This window comes from Anabrus simplex, chromosome 3, assembly GCF_040414725.1.
Source record: "Anabrus simplex isolate iqAnaSimp1 chromosome 3, ASM4041472v1, whole genome shotgun sequence".
In the NCBI taxonomy this organism is placed as follows: domain Eukaryota; kingdom Metazoa; phylum Arthropoda; class Insecta; order Orthoptera; family Tettigoniidae; genus Anabrus; species Anabrus simplex.
The window spans coordinates 331,803,449-331,826,770 of record NC_090267.1 but is presented as its reverse complement, the minus strand read 5'-3'; the positions used below and the strand labels follow the sequence as shown (position 1 = coordinate 331,826,770).

The window sequence follows — 23,322 nt, the reverse complement described above, 5'->3', positions numbered from 1 at the left end:
AGTACAGCTCTCAAACTGTATTAAAAAATGATGTCAAAATCTACTGGGACCGAACAATTATCACAGATAAGACGACTACCCACAACAGACTGTATACTGTATAGTGGTGTTAGAGAAGGGAACAAAACATGTCGCTCTGATCAACATAGCTGCCCTAAACACCAGGAACCTCCATGAAAAGTATACCGTGAAAATCAACAAATATATACCACTGGTGGAGCATATTCAAAGACTATGGTCTTATGCAGAAGTGATAATTGTACCAATCAACCTTTTGAGTATAGCTGCTATACCTAAAACTCTGGTGGAAGGACTAAAGAAGTTGGATGTCAACACCAACATCTACAAGACCATGTAGAACGTTGTGGTCATTGCCACAACTGGAATTGTTTGGAAATTTATGGGTTCAAATTCTGTGTAAAAATGTAGTATAAATTAAGGTTTATTGCACTTTGATTTCATAAAACCTGTACAATTGCTTGAATATCATTACCACAAAAATGTGCAAAATAAATAACACTGGTAATAATAATAATAAATAATAATAATAATAATAAATAATAATAATAATAATAATAATAATAATAATAATAATAATAATGTTAATAGTTTAATGTCTGACTAGCTACAATTAACACAGATAAGACGACTACCCACATGAGACTGGATATTGTGGTGTTAAAGAGGAAACAAAACATGCTGCTCTGATCGACATAGCTGCCCTAAACACCGGGAATCTCCACGAAAAGTATACTGAGAAAATCAACAAATATACACCACTGGAGGAGCATATTTAAAGACTATGGTACTATGAAGAAGTGATAACAACAACAATAATAATAATAATAATAATAATAATAATAATAATAATAATAATAATAACAGAGCAAGAAGTAAGAACTGATTTGCAAAAGCTGGACACATGACTAGCCAAACTACAACATGGGAAGCATCCCTGCTTAGTTTAGACAAGAAAATAAAGAAAGTACGGTTTGAGGGCTGTACTTGAAATAGGAAGTCTTTCATCAACCAGTCTGTATTTAATAGCAAGTCACCGGGCGAGTTGGCCATGTGGTTAGGGGCGCACAGCTATGAGCTTGCATCCGGAAGATAGTGGGTTCGAATCCCACCGTCGGCAGCCCTGAAGATGGTTTTCCGTGGTTTCCCATTTTCACACCAGGCAAATGCTGGGGCTGTACCTTATTTAAGGCCATGGCCGCTTCCTTCCCAATCCTAGGCCTTTCCTATCCTATTGTCGCCATAAGACCTATCTGTGTCGATGCGACGTAAAGCAAATAGTAAAAAAAAATTTAAAAAAATTGCAAGTTCTTGGTGCAAAATCTTGGGAACTGAGTCATAGCATTCCTTATACTCCCTTCCTGAGAAGTGTGAGCATCCAGAAATAACATGATGGATGAGTTTTTGGAGGTACCAAGGTGTTGGCTTTTTGTCCTGCAGGTGACCCTTTATGTGCCAATAAACCTATGGACAAGAGGCTGACGTATATGAACGTCTTCAAATACGGCTGGACTAAGCCAGGATTAAAACTGCCAACTTGAGAGTTCAGAAGGCCGGAACTCTACCACTTGAGCTACTCAGCCTAGTTTTATCCTGTCAACACATTTTTTTACCCAAAGCTTTCATCAGTTATATTTCTGCTCTGTCTACTTGTTGTTTGTTCCTCAGTTCATCCCAAACCAGCTGCCTTGGTGTGCTGTCATAGGCCTTCTCAATGTCTCTAAATGCCATCAACATTTTTTTTTTTTTTTTTGCTTTACGTTGCAGCAACACAGATAGGTCTTATGGCAACGATGGGATAAGAAAGGGCTAGGAGTGAGAAGGAAACGGATGTGGCCTTCATTAAGGTACAGCTTGAGCATTCGTCTGGTGTGAAAATGGAAAACCATGGAAAATTATCATTGGGGTTCAAACCCACTATCTCCTGAATGCAAGCTTACAGCTGTGCGCCCCTAACCACACAGCCAACTCGCTTGGTAAATATCATCAACAAATCTTTCCCAAACTACCATCTTTTCTCCATTGTGTTCCTTAATATCAACGTACATACATCATCTTTATAGACTGTTATACCTTTCAGCATTCAGTCTGTAAGCCTCTGTGAATTTACTAAACACTGCCACAATCCTCTATTTGTAATTAGTTCTATAGCCTTGTTTAATTGAATACATCTTATCTTTAAATCATTACAAACTGAGTCTAACCATTGTCATCTTGGTCTCCCTCTACTTCTCTTACCTTCCATGATCAAGTCCTTTTTTTTTTTTTTTTTTAGGTAACTTATCCTCGTCCATTCACCTCATGTATTAAGCAAAGCATAACCACCGGAGGCAAACCCGAGAAAAAGTTATTACATGTTAATTACAAGTTTTTTAAAAACAAAAAGATAAGGGAATTGCCTCCAAAATTAAAATGTGACTGCTTATTTGAAGAGCTAAGTCATTTCAATGATTAAATGGCGAATGTGAAATTCAAGGGTAAACTCCGGGGCACTAAGGAAAAGTTACATTTAAATTAAGTTAATGTCTTAAAAACAAGAAATAGTGCTTACCCCGAGGCCGGCATCCCATAACTAGAGCCCTGTGCGGATATACAAAATAATATCCGCATCCACTCCGTATCCACACTTCCTGCATCCACACCCGCATCTGCGAATGGTTATCCGCATCCGCAAAATGGTTATCCGCAGATAATTTAAATATTTACCCAAGGTATTGAAATGGATAGATCTTAACAAAATACAATAGGCCTGACACCTGGGACTAGAACCCCTACAGTTGCAGGTTTATGAGGGATTTTCTCTTGCGATAACTACCAACGTATTGACCTTTGTTCCTTCCTTCCGTTAATTGCAGGCAGGAGTCAGTGAGCTTAGATCAGATTTATGGCTTTATGGTTTCAAGGCTCATTATATATCACTGTTCTCCCATACCAATGCTAAGGGTCACCTAACCACAAGCAAAAACAAGAGTATACCTGAGTGAAAATCAATTAACGTCATTATTTAGAAATGATCAGCAAAATTATCCGCACTGCCATACAGTTTGTATCCATCAAGACACTAACTTCGCGGACAAATCTGTGGATATCTGCATCCATGCAGATCACTACCCATAACAGGACGGATCCAGGAGCGCAACCGCTCACAAGGCAGGTCCGAAGCAAAAGACACTGAGGCAAGCCTCGCTCCCACGAAGGAGTGAGAAGTCAGAAAGGGTGCAACCACTGAGGTAACCAATCAGGCAATAGACTTTACTCCTGACTTTCACATTCACTAATTATATTTGTTGTTATTCCTACCAATCAGAGTTCTCTTCGAGATCTTTCTTCTTTTACGCAACACTAATTTAGTCACCAAAAAATGGCACGTGCCAGTACATGCTCCCTCACAAGTTAGATTCATCATTTTAAAAGTCACAGCTAATACAAACACAAAATTTTTCAAAACCTAATTCGTCCAAAAGGAGATATACAACACCATAAGCAAAATCTTCCAAAATAACAAATTTTTCAAAGCAATAACTCCAATGTTCAATTTTTCACAGGAGATATTTTATACAACATCAATTTAACAATAAATGAATTTTTCAAACAATTATTGGAGAGGCATCCAATCTTCTCCCACAGCTGTCCCAAATGCGGCCACATCCTCCACCTCACAACCTCGAGGTATGCTTGAAAGTGACAAACTTTTATTTTTAAATTAACTGGAGGTTTGGCCACACGTCACATAAAGCACAAGGAACAGGGTTGAGATTTAAAATATCATGTACAAAATAAGCCAATTTATTGTAGTATATCAGTTCCAACAGCTCATTTTACAGAGCAAGTATAATACAGTTGAACATGAGATTTCTTACATCATTCTCCAAACTAGGGAGACATGACTTCCAACAAATGAAAATATAAAATATAACACTCAAAATATTTTACATATGCTCAAACAAGTAGTGTGCAACCTTCCTGCGGCTTTACTCTGCCTAACAACCTGAGTAACTTTAAAAAGAGCTACAAAAGCTAACTACCCTATGAGAGCCCATGATCATCCAAAGTGCCTACCTTGTCCCTCAGATTAGAGAAATATTTAATTTCATGACCATTACTCAACAATATACATTGTTTTCTGGTCACTACTGGGGGGCATTCCTTATAAACTTCGTTATCATCTTAAGCCACATTTCATTGGGAATTTTCTTAATTATATTAATGAGAAATTTTTTAGCTTCTGTGAGCAATAAGACCATTAAGTACATAGTTAAGCACATAACTAAGTACATAGTTATTTACAGACTTCATCTGTATCTTCACATACACCAGTAAGTACTGTTTTTTTTTGGTATCTAACAGCCATCATTATGAGGAATAATCATTTTCAGTCCTCACAGTAATATTTCTAAGATATGTAAAGATTTAAACATTTTTAAGATAAATACGTGCATCAATATAAATATTTGCTGGATATGTTTCAATCTGCCTGAATGTCCACCATATGATACCTTGTCTGTGTATCAAAACAGTGGGGGGCACCTGAAGTAGCTTCAGACTCTCTAATACTTATGTACAAATACTGTCTTTTAGATAATGTACCATAATGGTTTTTCATCATCTATTGGATTTCCACAGAAAAAAAAAAAAAAAAAGCAGCTTGTCTTGATTGAGATTTAAACTTAGGATTCATCCACATTGTTTAAGTTTTATGTCTATAACACAATGACGTGAAACTTTTACCTCATGTCTCCTGTATGAAACTATGAAGTGAAGTGTGAACTAACATTGTATTCCTTAATGGTTCAAATTTAAGGGACAGATTAAATAACATTTTATTACCCGAAGTCTTGAGGATTAGAGGAACTAAAATCTTATTCAAAGGAATACTTGTTATAGGAGCTTTAGGTTGACTACAAGTTATGTTTCAATTATATACAGTATATGAAACTTTTACCATAAGCAAAGTTCTGGATTGAATCCTTATTGAAATGAACTTTTTGGGCTCTCTTTGGAGAATGAACCATATCCTGTTACACTCTAGCTCATTCCACTATCACGACACTTAAGTGTGAAACACATCGTGAATGCAGTCATACCACATTTCTTACAGGCATTCAGTGTGTTTCTCCTCTATGTCTACATCTAAGTATAAAAGGCACATTTGAGAGAGAGTGGGGAGTGAAGGAATTTGACCCTATGTTTTACTGGATTGCTGATGCATCTGGTAATATAGTCCTCCCTGAGCTAGCAGTTGAGAGTGCGACCCCATCTCTGCCACCACTCCATTACTGAGTACAAAGATGACATCTGCCTGTTGCACAGTGGCCAGCCGATGTGCAATAGTGATGCAGGTTCTGCCCTCTCTTGCCTGGTCCAGTGCCTCTTGGACAACCTGCAAACAGATATTCTGTGTAAGAGGAGCTGCTTGTATTTTTTACCATGTCAAGAAACTAGCTGAAACAAGTGAGAAAGGAAAATGTTCTGAGTAACTCCTCTAAAGTTAAAAATAGAACTCAAACTATGTCTAAAAATTCTACAATAATTCACATCAGTTTCTCAAGTTTCAAAAATAATTCCTTTGACTTTTATCATTGCAATTGAGTGTAGATTGTCACCTACACTATCTGATCAAAAGTATCTGGACACCACTCTATACATGTAAAATAAAGCCTGAATGTTACTTTGACCAGTATTGCTACAAAAGGTAGCTGAAAGTTCAGTGCCACTCAGTGCCATAAGATACCTGCAGAATGTGTGGAGCAAGGGACCTTGTACAGTTCCAGTTTCCTGGGTATTGTTAATGAGCCTCTTCCACTTTTTTTCATGTCCATATACAATTTGTTATGGAGAACATCATTCACTGTCCATCCTATAGTAACTAGATCAACTTTTATCACGTCCATCCATCAAGGTGTAGGTTTTCCTTCAGGTCTTTTCCCCTCCACCTGCCTTTCAAAATTTATTCTGGCTGTTCGTGTAGGCTCCATCCTCATCACATGCCCGTACCACCATAGTCTGTATGTGTCGATTCGGTCTAATAGGGACATCTTTATTCCGGCTTCTTTCCTCACCTCCTCATTTCCTAACTTGTCCATCTTGGTTTTCTGGATGGTGGATTTAAAAATTTCATCTCTGATGCTTGCAGTCTTGATGAATCTCTTTTTTGGGAGGGTGTACTCTTCAATACCATAGGTCAATATTGATATGAAATAGCTGTTAAACATCATCAGTGTGGCTGGTTTTGGAATCATGTCATCCATAAATGTTCTTACTTGTTGGTAGAATTCTAATCCCTTTTGCACTCTGTAATTTCCTTTCTGACCAAATTATCACTGGAGATTACACTTCCAAGGTAAGGAAAACTATTCACACACTCTGGCTGGTCTCCTCCCAGTTTTACACTTGCTGGATGCCCATCTCTGTTGACTGCCATCACCAATGTCTTGGTCTCACTGATGTTGAGGTTATATTCCTGGAACTGGGATTTCCATACGTTAAGTATGGTCTGTACTTCCTCTTCTGTTTAAATCCAAATCATGATATCATCAGCAAAGGCCACTGCATTCAGTTCACCTAACTTTTCCTTCATGTTCTTCATTATATTGTCCACAACAGTGATAAACAGTAGTGGGGACAGTGCAGTTCCTTGCTGAATTTCACTCTTGGTCTCAGACCATGATGATCGACCTTCCCCAATTTGTACACAGCTAGTACAGTGTTTGTACAACATCTGAATTTTCCTTACAATTCCTTCAGGTACATTTCTTTTCCTCAGGCACTCCCAGATCTTATCTCTTATTGTAACCAGATTTGGGACAGTAGTGAGGAAATGATGGAAGCCTCTTCATTTATTGTTTTGTAAAATTGTTCTTATTGTTTTGGAACTGAAAGGGAAAAATCTGTTTTGGAAATATTTTTTGGATAATGTAGCTGTGAGTTTTAAAATTATTATGCATCTTATTTATGAAACAGCAGTACTTACACATGCCATTTTTAGAAGCACATTTCCTGTTGTTTCCTGTTGCATAAAAAGACTTCTGGATCAGTAAGAAATGACCAACTTTCATTGGTCAAAGTAAACTTAATTATAATTGGTGAATATGAAAGTCAAGGATAAATTCTGTAGCCTGATTGGTTACTTTGTTGCTGGCACCACTTCCTGTTTCTTGATCTTATCCGCTCCTCCCCGGGAGCGAGGTTGCCTCCGGGTCTTTGATTCTTGACCATCCTTGGGAACAGTCTTGCTCCTGCATCGATCTCGTCACGGGATACCTGTCTTAGGGTAAGCACTATTTCTTCTTGTTTTTCGGACATTAACTTCATTTAAATGTAATTATTTCTTTTATTGCGCAGGAGCTTATCCTCGGGATTCACATTCAACACTACAATTGTTGTAATGACTTAGCTTTTGAGCTAAGCTCACATCATTTTGTTTTTGGAGGCAACTTCCTTTTCCTTTTTTTAACCTTGTAACTAACATATAATTTAACTTTCTCTCGGGTTGCCTCCCGTAGTTCAGTTTCTCTTAACACACGCACCTAAAATCGATGTTCTTTACCAGAAGCATTTTTTTTTTTTTTTTTGGTAGTTGCTTTACGTCGCACCGACACAGATAGGTCTTATGGCGACAATGGGACAGGAAAGGGCTAGGAGTGGGAAGGAAGCGGCCGTGGCCTTAATTAAGGTACAGCCCCAGCATTTGCCTGGTGTGAAAATGGGAAACCACGGAAAACCATCTTCAGGGCTGCCGACAGTGGGGTTCGAACCTACTATCTCCCGAATACTGGATACTGGCCGCACTTAAGCGACTGCAGCTATCGAGCTCGGTAGAAGCATTTTAGGTACCTCGGTGACTGTGTTAAGATTTTATTTCTTTCCTTTTCTCAATTTGTATAGATGGGGATTAGCCCTCATTTAAAGCATTAGACATAATCATATACTAAAATGTAACCTAAAATTTGTCTTTAATTTTGTTTACTTCAATAAAATGTCAAGGACAATTATCATCTTTCAATTCTTTATCCATAATGAATATGTTCTATTACCTCGTAGGGATCTTGCCGTTTTCCACATCCATTTTGTAGTTGTCATGTATCCCAATCTGTTGTTTATGTTTTATGCTATTTCAAGTCTATGAACCTTGAATTTGTTCTAATGTTTTTACTGTGTTTATAACCCTTTGACAGTCAGGTTTCTTAGCCCACTGCACACCCCAAAATTTAGGTTTCTGCACATGTTTGTAAAACAACCCTCAAGAGGCATTATATTTTAATGAAATGAATAAATGTAACACAGTATGTTAACAAGACATCAAACAACTAGTTTGAGCACAAAAATTGTGAAACAACATTTTTAGGAATGTTTTTTGGTATGATAATCCTCAAAACAAGGTACAGGGCAAAGAGTTTTGTTGCACTCCTTACAATGGTAGATAGTCCTTGTGTTCCTTTTCTCCCTTCTTGATGTGTGAGCACACACATGGCACACTCTTGAAGGTGGTCTTCTTCTTGGTTCGTTTGGGGGAATAAGGTACTTTATTTACCTTTATTTACCTTCGTTTGCTTCAGGCATGGCAGCTGTAAGACCTCATCCTCACTTTCATTTAAGTCTTCACCACTTGAATTATTTCCAGATATACCTCCTACATCGTTTTCATCAATGTCTTCAAATAGTGAACAATCACTTTCATCATTCGTAAGAATTTCACGAACTGTATCGTCGCTTGTAAGCAAGTCAGCTCAACTTGGTGCAGCTGTTTTCAACTGTTTGTAAATGACTCACTAAAGCTGAAGACATCCGCTTAAAAACATTTCATTTCCAGCACTCCCCGTGGTGATAATAATAACCTAATGACTTCAGAAAATAGCCAATAGATGTCGGGAGCTCTCCGTTTTTCAATCGTTGTCCAAAGATATACAGTTATGAAGATATATCACTTCAAATTCCGACACGCAATATATTGCGCCATAACCACAGCGACACTTACTGCTACACGCAATATATTGCCCCGTGACTTTGAAATTTATCATAAACTTTTTATTATTTTATCATCATCATCATCATTATTATTATTATTATTATCATTATTATTATTATTGTGTAACCCATGGAGCGGTTACACTTATAACACTATCATAGGCCTTTTCTATATCCAGGAATACAATGGCCAAATTCTTGCCTTTCTCCCAATACTTTCCCATCAGCATGCAGGTGCTAAAAATTAGGTCAATTGTTGATATGATACTTCTGAATTCATATTGCTCCTCCTGTAACTGTGGTTGAATGATGGTTCTCAATCTCCTTTCTATGATCTTCTCTAGAATTTTTAGCCCATGAGACAGCAGGGTTATTTCTCTATAGTTGGTGGGTTTCCATCTGCTGCCTCTCTTAAAGAGGGGAATTATAAATCCTTTGCTCGAATCTACAGGTATTTTGTTGTCTGTCCATGCAGCATTCAGTACTCTGTGCAGCCATTGTATGCCCTGGATGGCTGCTGCCTTTATCATGTCTGCATTAATTTTATCTGCACCTGTAGATTTTCCTTTAGGCATAGATTTTAAGGCTGTCTCAGTTTCTGTCCAGGTGATGGGATGCTCCTCATTGTGGGCTTGGGTTTCTAGTTCTGTATTTCATTCTTGAACTTGTCTATTCAGTAGGTAATCAATATGGTTCTTCAGCACTTCTCTCATGTCACTTTCTGCCCTAGCCAGATTTCCATTTTCATCTTCAAGTGCCTTTATGGTATTCATTGGTTTCCTTTAACCTCTTTTAACACTATAGATAAGTTCCTTATTGCCTCTGCTGTCCCCCTCCAGTTTCTGAGCAAATATCTTCCACGCCTTGGTCTTTTCTTCTGTAACTTTTCTTTTAACGTCCAGTTTCTTGTTTTGGTATATTTGATCTAGGTTTCTGATCTTTGCCTTGTCTCTAGCAAGATCCAGTTTATTTCTCTCCCGATCTCTTCCTTTCCCTGATAACTGCAAGGGACCTTAGTGATTTGAAATATGAAATGGTTTTTGTTTTCCACATGAATAAGCAGTCAGTCAGGACCATTTCCACCCTCCTCAGGTTGTCCAAATTAACTGTCAGATATGTGACTGGGACTGGAAACAGGGAAAAAAACATAAAAAAAACTACACCAGGATAGGTGCCGTATGTTGATCAACAGGGACCGTCGAGCATTGGAGAAGGTGGTACAGGAAAATCAGAGGACAATGCATGATACTATCACCTGTGAACTGCAACTAATACCATGACAGTGCACCAGGAGAAACAAAGACTGCGGTTCAAGGCTCAAACACCTACCATACACTACACATTCTGCCAGAGAACATTAAGTGCAGTGTCCAGTGGTGTGTGAAGTGCTGCCACTGGTCCATGGATGACTGCAGACCCATAATTATTTGAAGTGGTAAATAAATTACGCTACTGTATGCCACGTAGCAGTCAAATGCGGTGGGGGGGGAGAGGGTTTGAATGCCAGCTTGTAGAGTATCCACAGTAAAATGTGGAGGTGTTTTTCATGGAAAGGACTTTGTGTGTTACTACAGAGAATATTAAAGGTAGAAAGATCTAAGAACATTTCGACCAGCCACATTTTCTATGGCAGAAGACTAGTTCGGAAATGATCACGGTACGTTTCAGTATGATGTGGCTTCCTGCCACAAGTTAAGGTCTATTCGTGAGTGTGAACAAGAAGGTTCCAGAAATAGTCTGGCCAGCCCAGACCCCGATTCTATCCTATCAAACACATCTGGAATGGACTAGAATGGTGACATCAATCCAGACCCCAATGGACCATATCACAAACTATGCTTGCTTCAATGCTGTAGGAAGAATGATGTGCCATTCCTCCAGCCATCTGGTAAATAGTCCCTCTCGCAGAGCTTCAGCTGTAATAAATATCCACAATTTGTACCTCCGCAAGAATAGTGACAACTCAAAAATGAACGTTTCTAAGAAAACAAGTGTGAAGTTTATAACACCGTATCAAATCAAGGATAATACCATATTTTTTCAGACTATTTCTATATGATAAAATTGAGCATATGTTACATCACATTTCCCTCGCCTGACTCAGTGCACTAGCAATGAGGCCACTGGGAATCAGCCCATAAAGACACAAGGGAACATCACACAACACATTAACTCCACAAGAAGATTGTCTCATACAACTGAGGCTACGTTCATTATGTCAACCGACAACCAATTTGAAGATGTTCCTTCCTAATCTATCAAGAGTACAACAACTAGCTAATAGACCACTATTTCGATATTTTCACACAGCCTAAATATATGATACAGTATATATCTACAAGTGTAACCAATTTTATGAAGCCCTACTTTATTGAGATTCTAACATAATACATCAATAGGAATAAATTAGATACTTGGCTACTAGATTTTAAGACTGTGAATTTATAACAAGTTTGAGAAGAGTGATTTGAAGCAACACAATTATAAGTCTGACTAACTTAATGTTCCCCATTCAACAGATAGTGATATGCTAGCAAAAATGAAATACAGATGTTTTATTAGATTTTAAGACTGTAATATATGACAATAATTCACAAAAAGTGATTTCTAATGACTGAATTATTTTAATTGTTAATGTAAGCAACTGAGGATGATCCATGGATCGAAACTAGTCTTGCATATATATATATATATATACATACATACATACATACATACATACATTATACAATTTACATGTAAATAAATAAATTTTACAACATAGGTAGTACTGATTAGGTGGGTAATAGGGTAATAACGATAACTGTTCTTTTGAACAGCAAGTTATAAATATTGAAAAGACAAAAGAATATGAGGAACATGGCCAATATACTGCTGGTCAGCTTCATATACATCTCCTTCACCACTCCCAGACATCCACTGCTAAAGAGATACCACCTCGTTTTTCCTTTCTTGCAGAGAAAATTAATCCAGCTTACTCTTTTTTCTTTTTTTTTAATAAGGCAGACAGTCCCTTGTGGGCATGGTTTCAGAATTAGATGAGCTTTATTGTAGTGTAGCGTACTGTGGTGATAGAAAGTGATCTCTGATGATGATAGTGAAAGAGAAAATATCTCAGTAATATCCATGGTGCTTTATGCATCAACAGTGTGGAGTCACAATGATATTTTTCCAATAATAGTTACATTTTCAGGTAAGTTCACAATAACAATTTATATGACTTGCAAAACCGACCCATTCTCTGTTTTCCAAACTTTTCTATACAGATTTAGTTAATTCAATTGGTGATGGAAACAAATTACTATGCACACCAGTTCCTTAGAACACACAAGGTATCTCCTCTCTTCTGAGACTGTAACTTCATGGATGTTACATTAGATGAAATGTCGAAATACTTCGGAGTTGTATTTAACAGGAGTGGGTAAATATCCTGATATTCAAGAATATTGGTCCACAAGGTACCCTCATGGTATTTCAGACAATTTCAACCAATATGGAAATCTCTTCATTATTCAGATAACACTAGCCTGCAAAAAAAAAAAAAACTTTTTTTGTGCGGTAAAAACGAAAATAGGTGGGTTTTACTAATTTCTTAATGCAGAATTCGAGAAAAAAATTGGTTTTGGCGTATCACGTCTGGTTTAGTGGCAATTTTACAAAACGTTATTTTGTTCTTACGTAAAATTGTTGATAGTATTGATTAAATTTGATGTATTAATGTAAATTTCAGCTTGCAAAACGTAATCATATATTGCATGCATTAAATACACATAAATGCTGCTTTGTAAGCAAGTAGATTGTTGGTATTATATTTTTAATGTATATTGAAATTCGTGAAACTGAAGCATAAAGTGACTATTTAGTTTCAGCTGTACAGTTGCTTTTAAATTAATATAACCATACCTTGAATAAAAATTACATGGTTAAACATACGTAGTTTTGTTACTTACAATATGTGCAGGTTAGATTTACACCTCCGTCCTTTCCCGTTTTCCTTGGAATTTCCGGGTTTTTCCAGTTCTTGAATGATCTCTAGAAGGGTAGTCTTGTGCAATCGACCATCTCATTCACATCTCAATGTCCCTGATAGCGTCGTTCTGTATCTGAGATCCTGGTGAAACCTTTCACCTTGTTCTTCACTGACAGCTCCTAAATTTGCAGGGAAATAATCCAGATGCGAAGCTAAGAAATGAAGCTTAAGGCTAATATTACAACCAAGTTCCTTAAACTTTATCAACATTTTCCTTACAATTTCTTTGTATTGAGGGTCCTTAATGTTGCCAAAGACTCTAGTAACTATATCTTTGAATACGTTCCATGCCTCTTTCTCAATTTTGGTCATCGTGTCTGTGAAATTTTTATCCTTCATCAGTTTAAGAATCTGTGGTCCATCAAATACGCCTTCTTTGATTTTTGCATCTGATAATGAGAGAAATTTAGTGGATAAATATTGGAAGCATAGGCTACTTGTATCTAATGCCTTGACATACAAGTTTCATCAATCCTAATTTGATGTGCAAAGGTGAAAGTAGAATTTTTTCACGGTCAAGACATGTTTGGATCCTGGTTGTAGTTGTTTCCTTTCTGGCCAATTCACGGTATCCCAATGTTTATCTCGTGCCCTGCTATCCAATTTGCATAGGAAACAGGGAAATTTTGTACAGCCTTTTTGTTGTCCCAGCAACAATCCAATGATCTTCAAATCACCGCAAAATTGCCATGCATGCTCGTGATATTTAATTTTTTCAAGCACCAACTTTAAGGTCTCGTTTGTTTCAGACATTTTTGTGGAGTGTGCAAGTGGTACGGATGCCAGAACATTTGTATTATGAAGCAAAACAGCCTTTAAACTTCTTTTGGAAGAGTCAATAAAAACAAGCCAGTTACTAGGATCATACTCTTTCTCTCCCAATTGACGTAGAAGATATGAAATATCCGAACAAAATACAAGTTCATCTTCTTGAGTATAATACTTTTGGACTGTTATCTTTGAAAGGAAACTGCTTTATCAGTTCATAAACATTGCATAAGGGCTGGGGCTTTTAACACGTCTGTTTATTCAAGTGGTCTAAGATGAAAGACAAACACTCAACTGTCTTATCTTCAATACTACATACCGCACGGTCTATTGCGTATCTGGGGGAGTTTGTTATGAATTTACCCCAACTACAAAATGAAAATTTAGACAGCAATAAACCTATGACAAAATGCAAACAACAACAAATCAAATCACATAATTATATTCTAAAAAATGTTGCGCGAGAACATCTCTCAATATTACATCTTATGAATTCGTGCAGATACTAAAACACCGAATTGCGTCAAAACTAGATGTGATAGGAACAAAATAGCATCATTTTCAGAATCAGGGCAGCGATTTCCATAAGAATTACATATTTTCTATTTTACCGCAAAATCATGTTGGCTAGTGTAATCAATCACAACCAGCTTATCAGGCATGGAAATATGTTTAATGTATGAAGGGATGTATTTATGTGAATAATCCCTGCACCCTGACTTTAGGAAGGCTCATTAAGAAAAAATACCAACATTGACATTTCATTTTTTGGTTGTTATGCCTGGCATAGGGTTAACAAGAGGTTTAGGCTTTTACTTTTCTTCATCTGAGAAGTGATTTCCCTTTGATGTATCTTTGTATTTCTTTGATATTTTGTTATGTGAACTTTTAACTACCTTTTGGTAATCAAATGTCAGTATGAATGAGGATAGCCGTCTGTGAAAAGGATGCAAAACAACCAAGTAGGATTTCAGGTATTCATATGTGCCTTGGTGCATGTACGTCCTTCAATGTACAGGTCTAGTTTTCGTCCAGTGGGCACATGGTGTTCAAGTTGTAAGTTGAGTATGTTATGTTAAACACTTTGTCTTATTTACTGATTATGTTTTGCTACAATGTTCATGTAAATTTACGTTGGTTTTCTTGTCATAGGTATTTAAGAATGAGCTCATTTTAGAAAACTTTAACTAAATTACTGTACTCTTTATTAAACATCAGTTCACTAGAGTCCTTCAACCCATAACCTCGTAAGGTCCTGTCTGCTGTCCACCTCCTTGATCTTTAGTTAATGTTTACTTTGCCTGAGTTTATTTTATATTTGTTCTTAATTGAAAATTTACCATGTTTTACTTTATACTTATTTTAGTGTTTCTGTTAACCACTCAAAGGTTACACTTTAGCTTCATATTTTGGCATTTTTTAGGGTTTAAGCGCATGCATATATCCTAAGTTTTTATATAATAGAAATCAAAGCCCTAGTTACATCTCACTTATTAAAATGATGTATCAGAGCGCAAAGTAATCAAATCTTGTTGGACAGTGTGTGTAACTAATTTATGAATACCTGGTAGTTAAGCATTCACAGCAGGTCTACACTATAGTACACTTAAGCTCATCTAATTCTGAAACAATTTCATTGCCACTTTCATGATTTGTGAAAATTTCATTTTCATAAGTACCAGTAACAGTAAAAAGTAATTTCTGAAGAGTGAACAGGCAGAATGTGTGTGTCTTAAATAACACATCAAACGAGATACGAATTGTTACTTGGCTTACCTTTTCACTTTGGTTATCAAGTGCAGAGGTTGCCTCATCCAATAGAAGAATCCTGGGGTTCCTGACAAGTGCCCTTGCTATGGCAATCCTTTGTTTCTGACCTCCTGACAGTTGGGTTCCTTTGCTTCCAAGTCTTGTTTCATAGCCCTGTTAAACAAGTAAGAAAGATGCTGCATTCTAAGATAATATTTTGCTAAAAAGGAAGAAGTCATGTAGAGAGATAGAAACATGAACAGGAATATGTAATAGGATAAACACAAAGACAGGCCAGTGTGAGAAGAGAAAGCAGTAGAATTAGGACACGAAGAACAAAGACAAAAGCACAGAAGAAAAAGGACAACTCCACATCTTCGTTCACTACCATGTTCTAATAGATTGACTTTCCCCTCAACAACCCGAGTTCTTTCTAAATTTATTCTTTCAACGAGTGTTGAAGCGCTCACTCCTGATGAAGCAGAGAAAAGCGTGTATGGGGCCAAGAGGAAATGGATGTAGAAGAACTGGAAATGATATAGAGAGAACAATTCTATTTGAAGATGGCAGTATATGAAGACATGAAAAGTGCCCTTATCCTTTTATGTTTTGATGTCTTCTCTTTTCATTTTTCTTCTTCTCACAACAATCTGTTTGTATGTTTAGCTTATTGTATTTTCCTTTCATTCCATATTGACTGTTTTTCAGTTACATCAATTTAAATGTAAGAAATCCTCCTAATATATTACATCTATGTGACAGGTGTGTCATCAAGAAAGAACAACATAATTGCATTTTTGTCATTAAGAAAGGACAGCAGGATTTAATTTTTGTTTATTGTGAAAAATGAAGAAATAAGAACTCTGGACTCTGCTGGAATTTTTTTTATGTAACTGGAAGAATATATTAATTTGAATGCGTTTGTAATAATTTTTTAAAAATGTAATTTAGGGAAACATCAAGATATATGGAACTGTGATTTTTTTTTGTACGTAAATTTTATGTAATTGATCATTTAAATGAATGTCAGCAAGCATGAAGAAAAGACATTTGGGACGTTTTAATTTGAAGAATTTCTTGAAGAATTATTTGAAAATAATTTTTTTAAAATTCTGTATGTCAAAATTGTAACAGTGTGGTAAAACTCATGCAGTACATAACCTTTGGACCAGTGGGTACTGCACGTGGAGAGTTTAGGTGATGCAATTCCTCTTGCTTCAGCAAGTCAGGAAATGACCATATATGGTCATACAATTGGATGGGCCAAAAGAATGGATGTTCCAATTGCCGAAAAGAACAGTAATCTAGTGGAATTTGTTTCCCATTGGTTGTTTGTGATCGGGCCATTTCCGGTCTTCTGCCGGCTTTGCATGTATGATGCGAGTTCTTGGCGTCTATTCCATCTGACCGTCCTCGAGAGTGCTTGGTAAGTGCTATTTCTAACCTTTTCTGATCATGTTTGATTTTATTTAATTCTTTCAGTATTTCTGCATTTTATGTAATTTTCTAAGTTTTAAATTCAACGTGCCTGAGTTTGCCCTAGATTCCTGTTGTTTCTAATATCAATTCTTTCACCTACATTTGTTTTAAACTATACATTGTAATGCACCACCTTTCTATGTTAAACCGAGTTTTTCACTAAGTTACTTAAGTATGACTTTATTTTGGTTTCGTGGAACTGTATTTTGTTAAATTCTTTTAAACATTCTTGGTTTGTGAGTTAAGTATCAACTGCTCTGTCATTTAACTTTGTTTCTTGTAATGTTTGTTTTGTTAATTATAATATAGTTGAGCTAGAGGGTGATTCTTGAGAACCTTTTCTTCCCCATAATGTCATACCTTCTCATTGACCTCAATAGGGCTCTCGCACCTTCCACAATCCTCCATTAGTTGTTACTTTTAGGCCTGTAAGTATTCCTTTCGTATATGGTTTGATTTTGTGTATTTATTATCTACCATCGTATTTCCAAGCTTTGATGTGTATCCGCCGCAACTTCTTGTTATTTTCTGTGTTAGTATTGTTATATTATTATTATTTGTATAATTATCTCGATTGTGGCTACAATCTATAAAGATTATTATCTACATTATCCAAACATGTTTTGACCCATTTTAGAGTCATCTTTAGTTGGAAATTAAGTCATAAAAACATAAGTTACAATAAAACACTACTTCTAAATAAACTAACATGTGGCTTGTTAAAATCTTGCAGTGGTATCCTGGTAGCATTATTGACACCTAATTACAATTGCTGTATAAAAAGCCTGATGTGTAGATAAAATGACTCCATTTGTGAGTCAACTTCCGTCATAAATTTGATGTTATTGTTATCACTGACTGTACTGTATTAGAGAGGTAAGTGTTACATGTATCTGTGTGCTGCTGTTATCAGCTGAGGTGCCGTCAAATGGATATTCTATGTTATCTGTAATGGACAAAATATATATTGAAAACATATGTACATATTAAATTGATTTAATGTAGTATTACTTACCTATGTGTTTGTGGGTTACTGGATGTGTACTGTACTTTCTCTTTTGGATCCTACTTGGAAGAATGTAAATACAATATTGCATATTGTTACCTGAGGCAATGCTGCAATGAAGCTATGGATGTTAGATTTCTTCGCTGCAGCAATAATCTCATCCATAGGCACAGTGCGAGAGTTGTCCCCATAAGCAATATTCTCAGCAATGGTACGATCGAACAGAACAGGTTCTTGAGAGACAATCCCTAGTTGTGAACGTAATGTCTCCAAGGGAAGAGTACATACGTCATGGTTATCCACACTCTAGAACAGAAATAGTGAGCTTTAATTTCCATGCATCATTGAGAACGTTGCATTTTAGGATGTAATATTGTTGCTGTTAATCTAAAACCTTGTATCTTCAGAAATCTAAAATTTTTAGGACCTAACTATTAATTTATATACATAAAATATATAAATTATGCTGCTTGACTCACACACAATATATTGATACACTTTTCTTTTAAATTACAATTTCTTCACATCACACCAGCACAGATAGGTCTTATGGTGAAGATTGGATAGGAAAGGGCTAGGAGTGGGAAGATAGCATCCACGGCCTTAATTAAGGTACAGCCTCAGCATTTGCCTGCTTTGAAAATAGGAAACCACAGAAAACCATTTTCATTACTGCTAACATTGAGATTGAAACCCACTCACAGCTGCGTGACCCTAACCGCACAGTCAACTCACTTGGAAATATCAATAGGATATAACTTTTCAATTAAAATGAGGTCCGGTTCTATGGCAAAATGGTTAGCGTGCTGGTCTTTGTTCACAGGGGTCCCGGGTTCAATTCCCAGCAGGATTGGGAATTTTAACCAAGACTGGTTAATTCCGCTGGCACAGGGTCTGGGTGTATGTGTTGTCTTTATCATAATTTCAGTCTCTTCATGACATGCAGGTCGCCTATGGGTGTCAAATGAAAAGACCTGTATATGGCGAGCCAAACTTGTCCTTGGACACTCCCAGCACTAAAAGCCATACGCCATGTCATTTTTTTTCAGTGAAAATGAAAAGAGAATTAATAAGTACCGTATTAATTCACATCTGAGATGAAAATAATTAAAAAATGAAAATGGGTATATGAGGTATCAGCATTAATTCCTTGTCAAGTCATTTGAATATACAAGGTTTTGTGACTTTTGAAGTCATGTTCAAGTCATGAACTTGTGAGGTTTTCATTAATCTTAATACATATCCTTGTAAATTCATGACTAGCTGTGTGTTTAAGGTTTGAGCATAGCAGTGAGGTCTTTGGAGCTGTGTCAGAAAAGTAAATTAGTCATTTTCTTCACTTATCCGTCTTAGGATTTGTTCACTTATCATACATTCCTGGCTTAATTTGGTCTATCAGCCACATTCATCTTGCTTCTGTTAGAATCAATGTGGCCAGGCCGAGTGGCTCAGACAGTTGAGGCGCTGGCCTACTGACCCCAACTTGGCAGGTTCAATCCTGGCTCAGTCCGGTGGTATTTGAAGGTGCTCAGATACATCAGCCTCGTGTTGGTAGATTTACTGGCACATGAAAGAACTCCTGCGGGACTAAATTCTGGCACCTCCAAAAACCGTAAAAATGTAGTTAGTGGAACATAAAGCCAATAACATTATTATTAGAATCAATGTGGCCATGATAATAAATAGTTGTGTTTTATTGTAGCTCGAGAGACCATAGTTTGCAGCTGAAAGCAGAGCACAGTGGTGAGTAGCTGATCCTATAATAGTTATACCAAACAATCTTGATATTTCAATGAAGAACTCACAATTTTGTAATTCCAAACACACAAATGTAACAAAAAATGAATGACTTATAAAAAGGAAGATATTAAATTTATTTAGGAAGTGATTCTCATTCATCATCATCATCATCTAATATTAAAAATTTTATGTAATAATAATAATTTTCCTAATATACCACTAAAGTTTGTTTATTAATTGATGTAGTGAATTCTGATATTAAAGCTCTTAAAATTTTGGGCTAAAACTAAAATGTTGTACTGTTTTTGTTCTTTGATATTTGTCAATAAGTTCGACTTAAATAATCGCTAATGAAGGGAATGAATTATGTTCTCGAAACTTGTTCTATGAATAAATGGTTTTCAATGATAAAAGTCTATTGACAAGGTGGATTCAAGCATATACTGTTTTGAATAGTTTTTAATAGGTTTAATATTCAATTTAGAACAATAAAAGACAGCTATTTCTTTCAAAGCTTGCAATTTAAACATGTGTTCTTATAATTAGAATCTTCAAGCAATATAACCTGTCAAATGTCAAATGAAGAATACATGTTCTTTTTTCTTATGACTGACGTTTTGTCCATATTGTACCCTCCAGAATAATATTAGTATTAAGGAGTCACCGAAACCTTAAATCTATGTTAGTGTTAAGATATTCTTTGTTACCAGAAGACAGAACAGGAATATGTACCATTAGCACTAACATGAAAAATCTATCTTTATTGCATCATGAAGTTCCATATACATCTGAGGATCAATATATTTCATTGAGTACACTCAAAGCTTTGATTTCACTGGTCGCTCGAGTTACAAGGTTGTGGAGTATCTGTGATGAAATTAAGATCTCAAATACATATTTGAAGTTAAATAGCATACCACATTTCCTGCAACTGGATCATAGAGTCTCTGTAGGAGTTGAATGCAAGTTGACTTCCCACAGCCACTGGGACCCACGAGAGCAACCGTCTGCCCTGGACGCACAAGCAGATCTAACCCACGGAGCACAGTCACCTCTGGACGAGTTGGGTAGAAGAACTCTAGTTTGGAGTACTGGATCTTTCCACTAAGTTGCTGCACACAAGAAACAATGAATGTGTCAATTATCAGACATTGATTCATGGGCCTTTCACCAACAACCAATCTGTTGCTGTGGTTCTGATAGAGAATTTTTAACCTAAGATGACATTGTGAGTATTTACCAGAAGCCTAGGTATATTCCATAGGTGAAAATTTACTGTAAGTCTAAGACTTGAGTACATAAGCTCGTAAGCGAGGATTCTATATTTGCGAGATACTTATAGTGTAAGAGAGGTAACTTAAAGGGTCCACCTTTTCAATACAAATGAATGTTATAATGGTTAAGTTACAACATATTTACTTAGGACTAGTTTCAACACTGTTTAGCATCATCTTCAGCCAAAATGTGAGAACAAGCACAGGTACATATATACAAACATACACAATACACAAAATATTTTAACATTATGCTTAAATGTGTGTAAAATGGGGAATAAAACAGTGAATAGATTTTCAATCACAAGTTAAGAATTTGAAAGTCATTATAGGACCTCAGGTGGCAAAGCTGTGACACGTGGTGAAGAGGAACTCGCATTGAACTGCGAACATCTTAAGAGCCTTGCTTCAAAACTTGGTCTCCACCTCACACGTTATGTTACAACATTAAAACAGTAGACCACAGGCAACAACACAGCCATGATGTAACACTGACTTTAAAACTCTCAGAGGAACATTTTATGCAAATTGAATGTTGTACTTCTGGTCAAAAGCGACAAATTCTTTACTCAATGAAAATATTCATTACCGGTATACTTCTAGTCAATAAGTGATATCATTTAATGTAAAAAGTGACTTAAAAGTTGAAGCTTGACTACCAAGTTCAACTCAGACTTAAATGTTTTCAAGTGTTAAATGTATTCTTATATTTGTTGAGTTCTTAACTCGTGTTTGTACAATCAGATTGCTATTTTAATTCACCTTCCATGTGTTGTTCTGATAATCCTCTTTAAAAATAAAGAAAAGCATATTTTTTGTTTTTTTTTGGAAAATCTTCTTAAGAGGGGGTAAACAGGAGTTACAAATGGGGTGAATTTTTAAAATGATTATATCTACGATGTATCTCAAAAATGTAACATGTTACAGATGTGAAAGTAAGTATTTGGAATCTCCGATAAAAGTAAAAGGAACATGCTATTACAGAAGTGAAAATTGGTATTTTTAATCTCTCTTAAAAATAAAGTTACACGTATTTTTTGTTTTCGGAAAAACACTTAAGGGGTGAGGGGGGGGTTAGAATGACTGAAAAAGGGGTTGAATTATTTTTATTAGGATACTGGATTCTCCAAAACTGAAGATATTACAGATGTTAAAATTGGTATTTGGAATCTCCTTTAAAAATAATGAAACATGTATTTTTGTTTTTGGAAAATTCACTTAAGGGGGTTGTAAAAAGGACTGAAAAGTGAGTTGAACTCTTTTTATGAGGATACTTATATCTCAAAAACTGAATGTTCCAGACATGAAAGCTTGTATTTGGAATCTTCTTTAAAAATAAACATGTATTATTTTATTTTTGGAAAATCCACCTAAAGGGCTGATAACTGAAGAAGGTGTTTAATTATTTTTATGAGGATACTTGTATATCAAATACTGAAGATGTTACAGATGTGAAAATTGGTATTTGAATCTCCTGTAAAAGTAAAGGAACACACATAATTTGTTTTTTGAAAATACACGTAAGGGGAAGTGTTAAAGGAGGTGAATTTTTAAAATGAGAATCTGTAGTATATCTCAAAAACTTAACATATTACAGAAGTGAAAAAATCCATATTTTTAATCTTTTAAAAATAAATATGTATTTTTTGTTTTCAGAAAAGCACAGTGGGGTGTGGGGGGGTGGAGGGAGGGTAAAATGACTGAAAATGGGTTGAATTATTTTTATTTGGATGATGGTATCTCCAAAACCGATGATATTACAGATGTGAAAATTGGTATTTGAAATGAGTTGAATTCTTTGTTTGAGGATACTTATATCTCGAAAATGAAGGATGTTACAGACGAGAAAATTGGTATTTGGAATCTCCTTTAAAAATTAACTCTCATGCATTTTTTGGGCGGGGGAATGGGTGGGTGGGGTGGAATCAACTTAAGGTGGTGTAAAATGAGTTGAATTGTTTGTATGAGGATACAAATAAGAAGTGGACTTAAAACAATACACTCCTAAGGGAGTTTTGTGTGGGGGATGAGGAATGATGACAAAAATATGCATTTATATAAAATCGTATGAATTATGAAGTTAAGATTTCAAATGATATCCTACGCGTTAAATAACAGAAGCTTTGAAACAAATTTAACCGCTCAGAGAGTTAAATGGGGGTTAAGCTCAAAAAACAAACATATTCATTCCTTCCTCCATAACGGTTTAACGTACGAAGACAAAATTCCAAATCCTAGGTGTGAAATAGGAAATATGTTTTAACGTTCCAACCCCAAAGTGTTAAATGAGGTCG

The 23,322-nt window shown here is 36.0% G+C and overlaps 1 protein-coding gene across 2 annotated transcripts in view; it reads right to left on the bottom strand.

Moving 5' to 3' along the window:
• Nucleotides 1-3,788: 3,788 nt before the first annotated feature.
• Nucleotides 3,789-23,322, bottom strand: part of LOC136866328 (multidrug resistance protein homolog 49) — a 322,764-nt gene continuing 303,230 nt past the window's right edge. For both annotated transcript variants that reach the window (XM_067143179.2, XM_067143178.2), the window contains exons 21-24: nucleotides 20,672-20,866; nucleotides 18,114-18,320; nucleotides 15,557-15,703; nucleotides 3,789-5,398 (exon numbers count right to left, since the gene is read on the bottom strand). In XM_067143179.2, coding sequence (XP_066999280.2) covers nucleotides 5,201-5,398; nucleotides 15,557-15,703; nucleotides 18,114-18,320; nucleotides 20,672-20,866 — 747 coding nt within the window. In that variant the 3' untranslated portion in view covers nucleotides 3,789-5,200. The remainder of the gene's footprint in view (nucleotides 5,399-15,556; nucleotides 15,704-18,113; nucleotides 18,321-20,671; nucleotides 20,867-23,322) is intronic.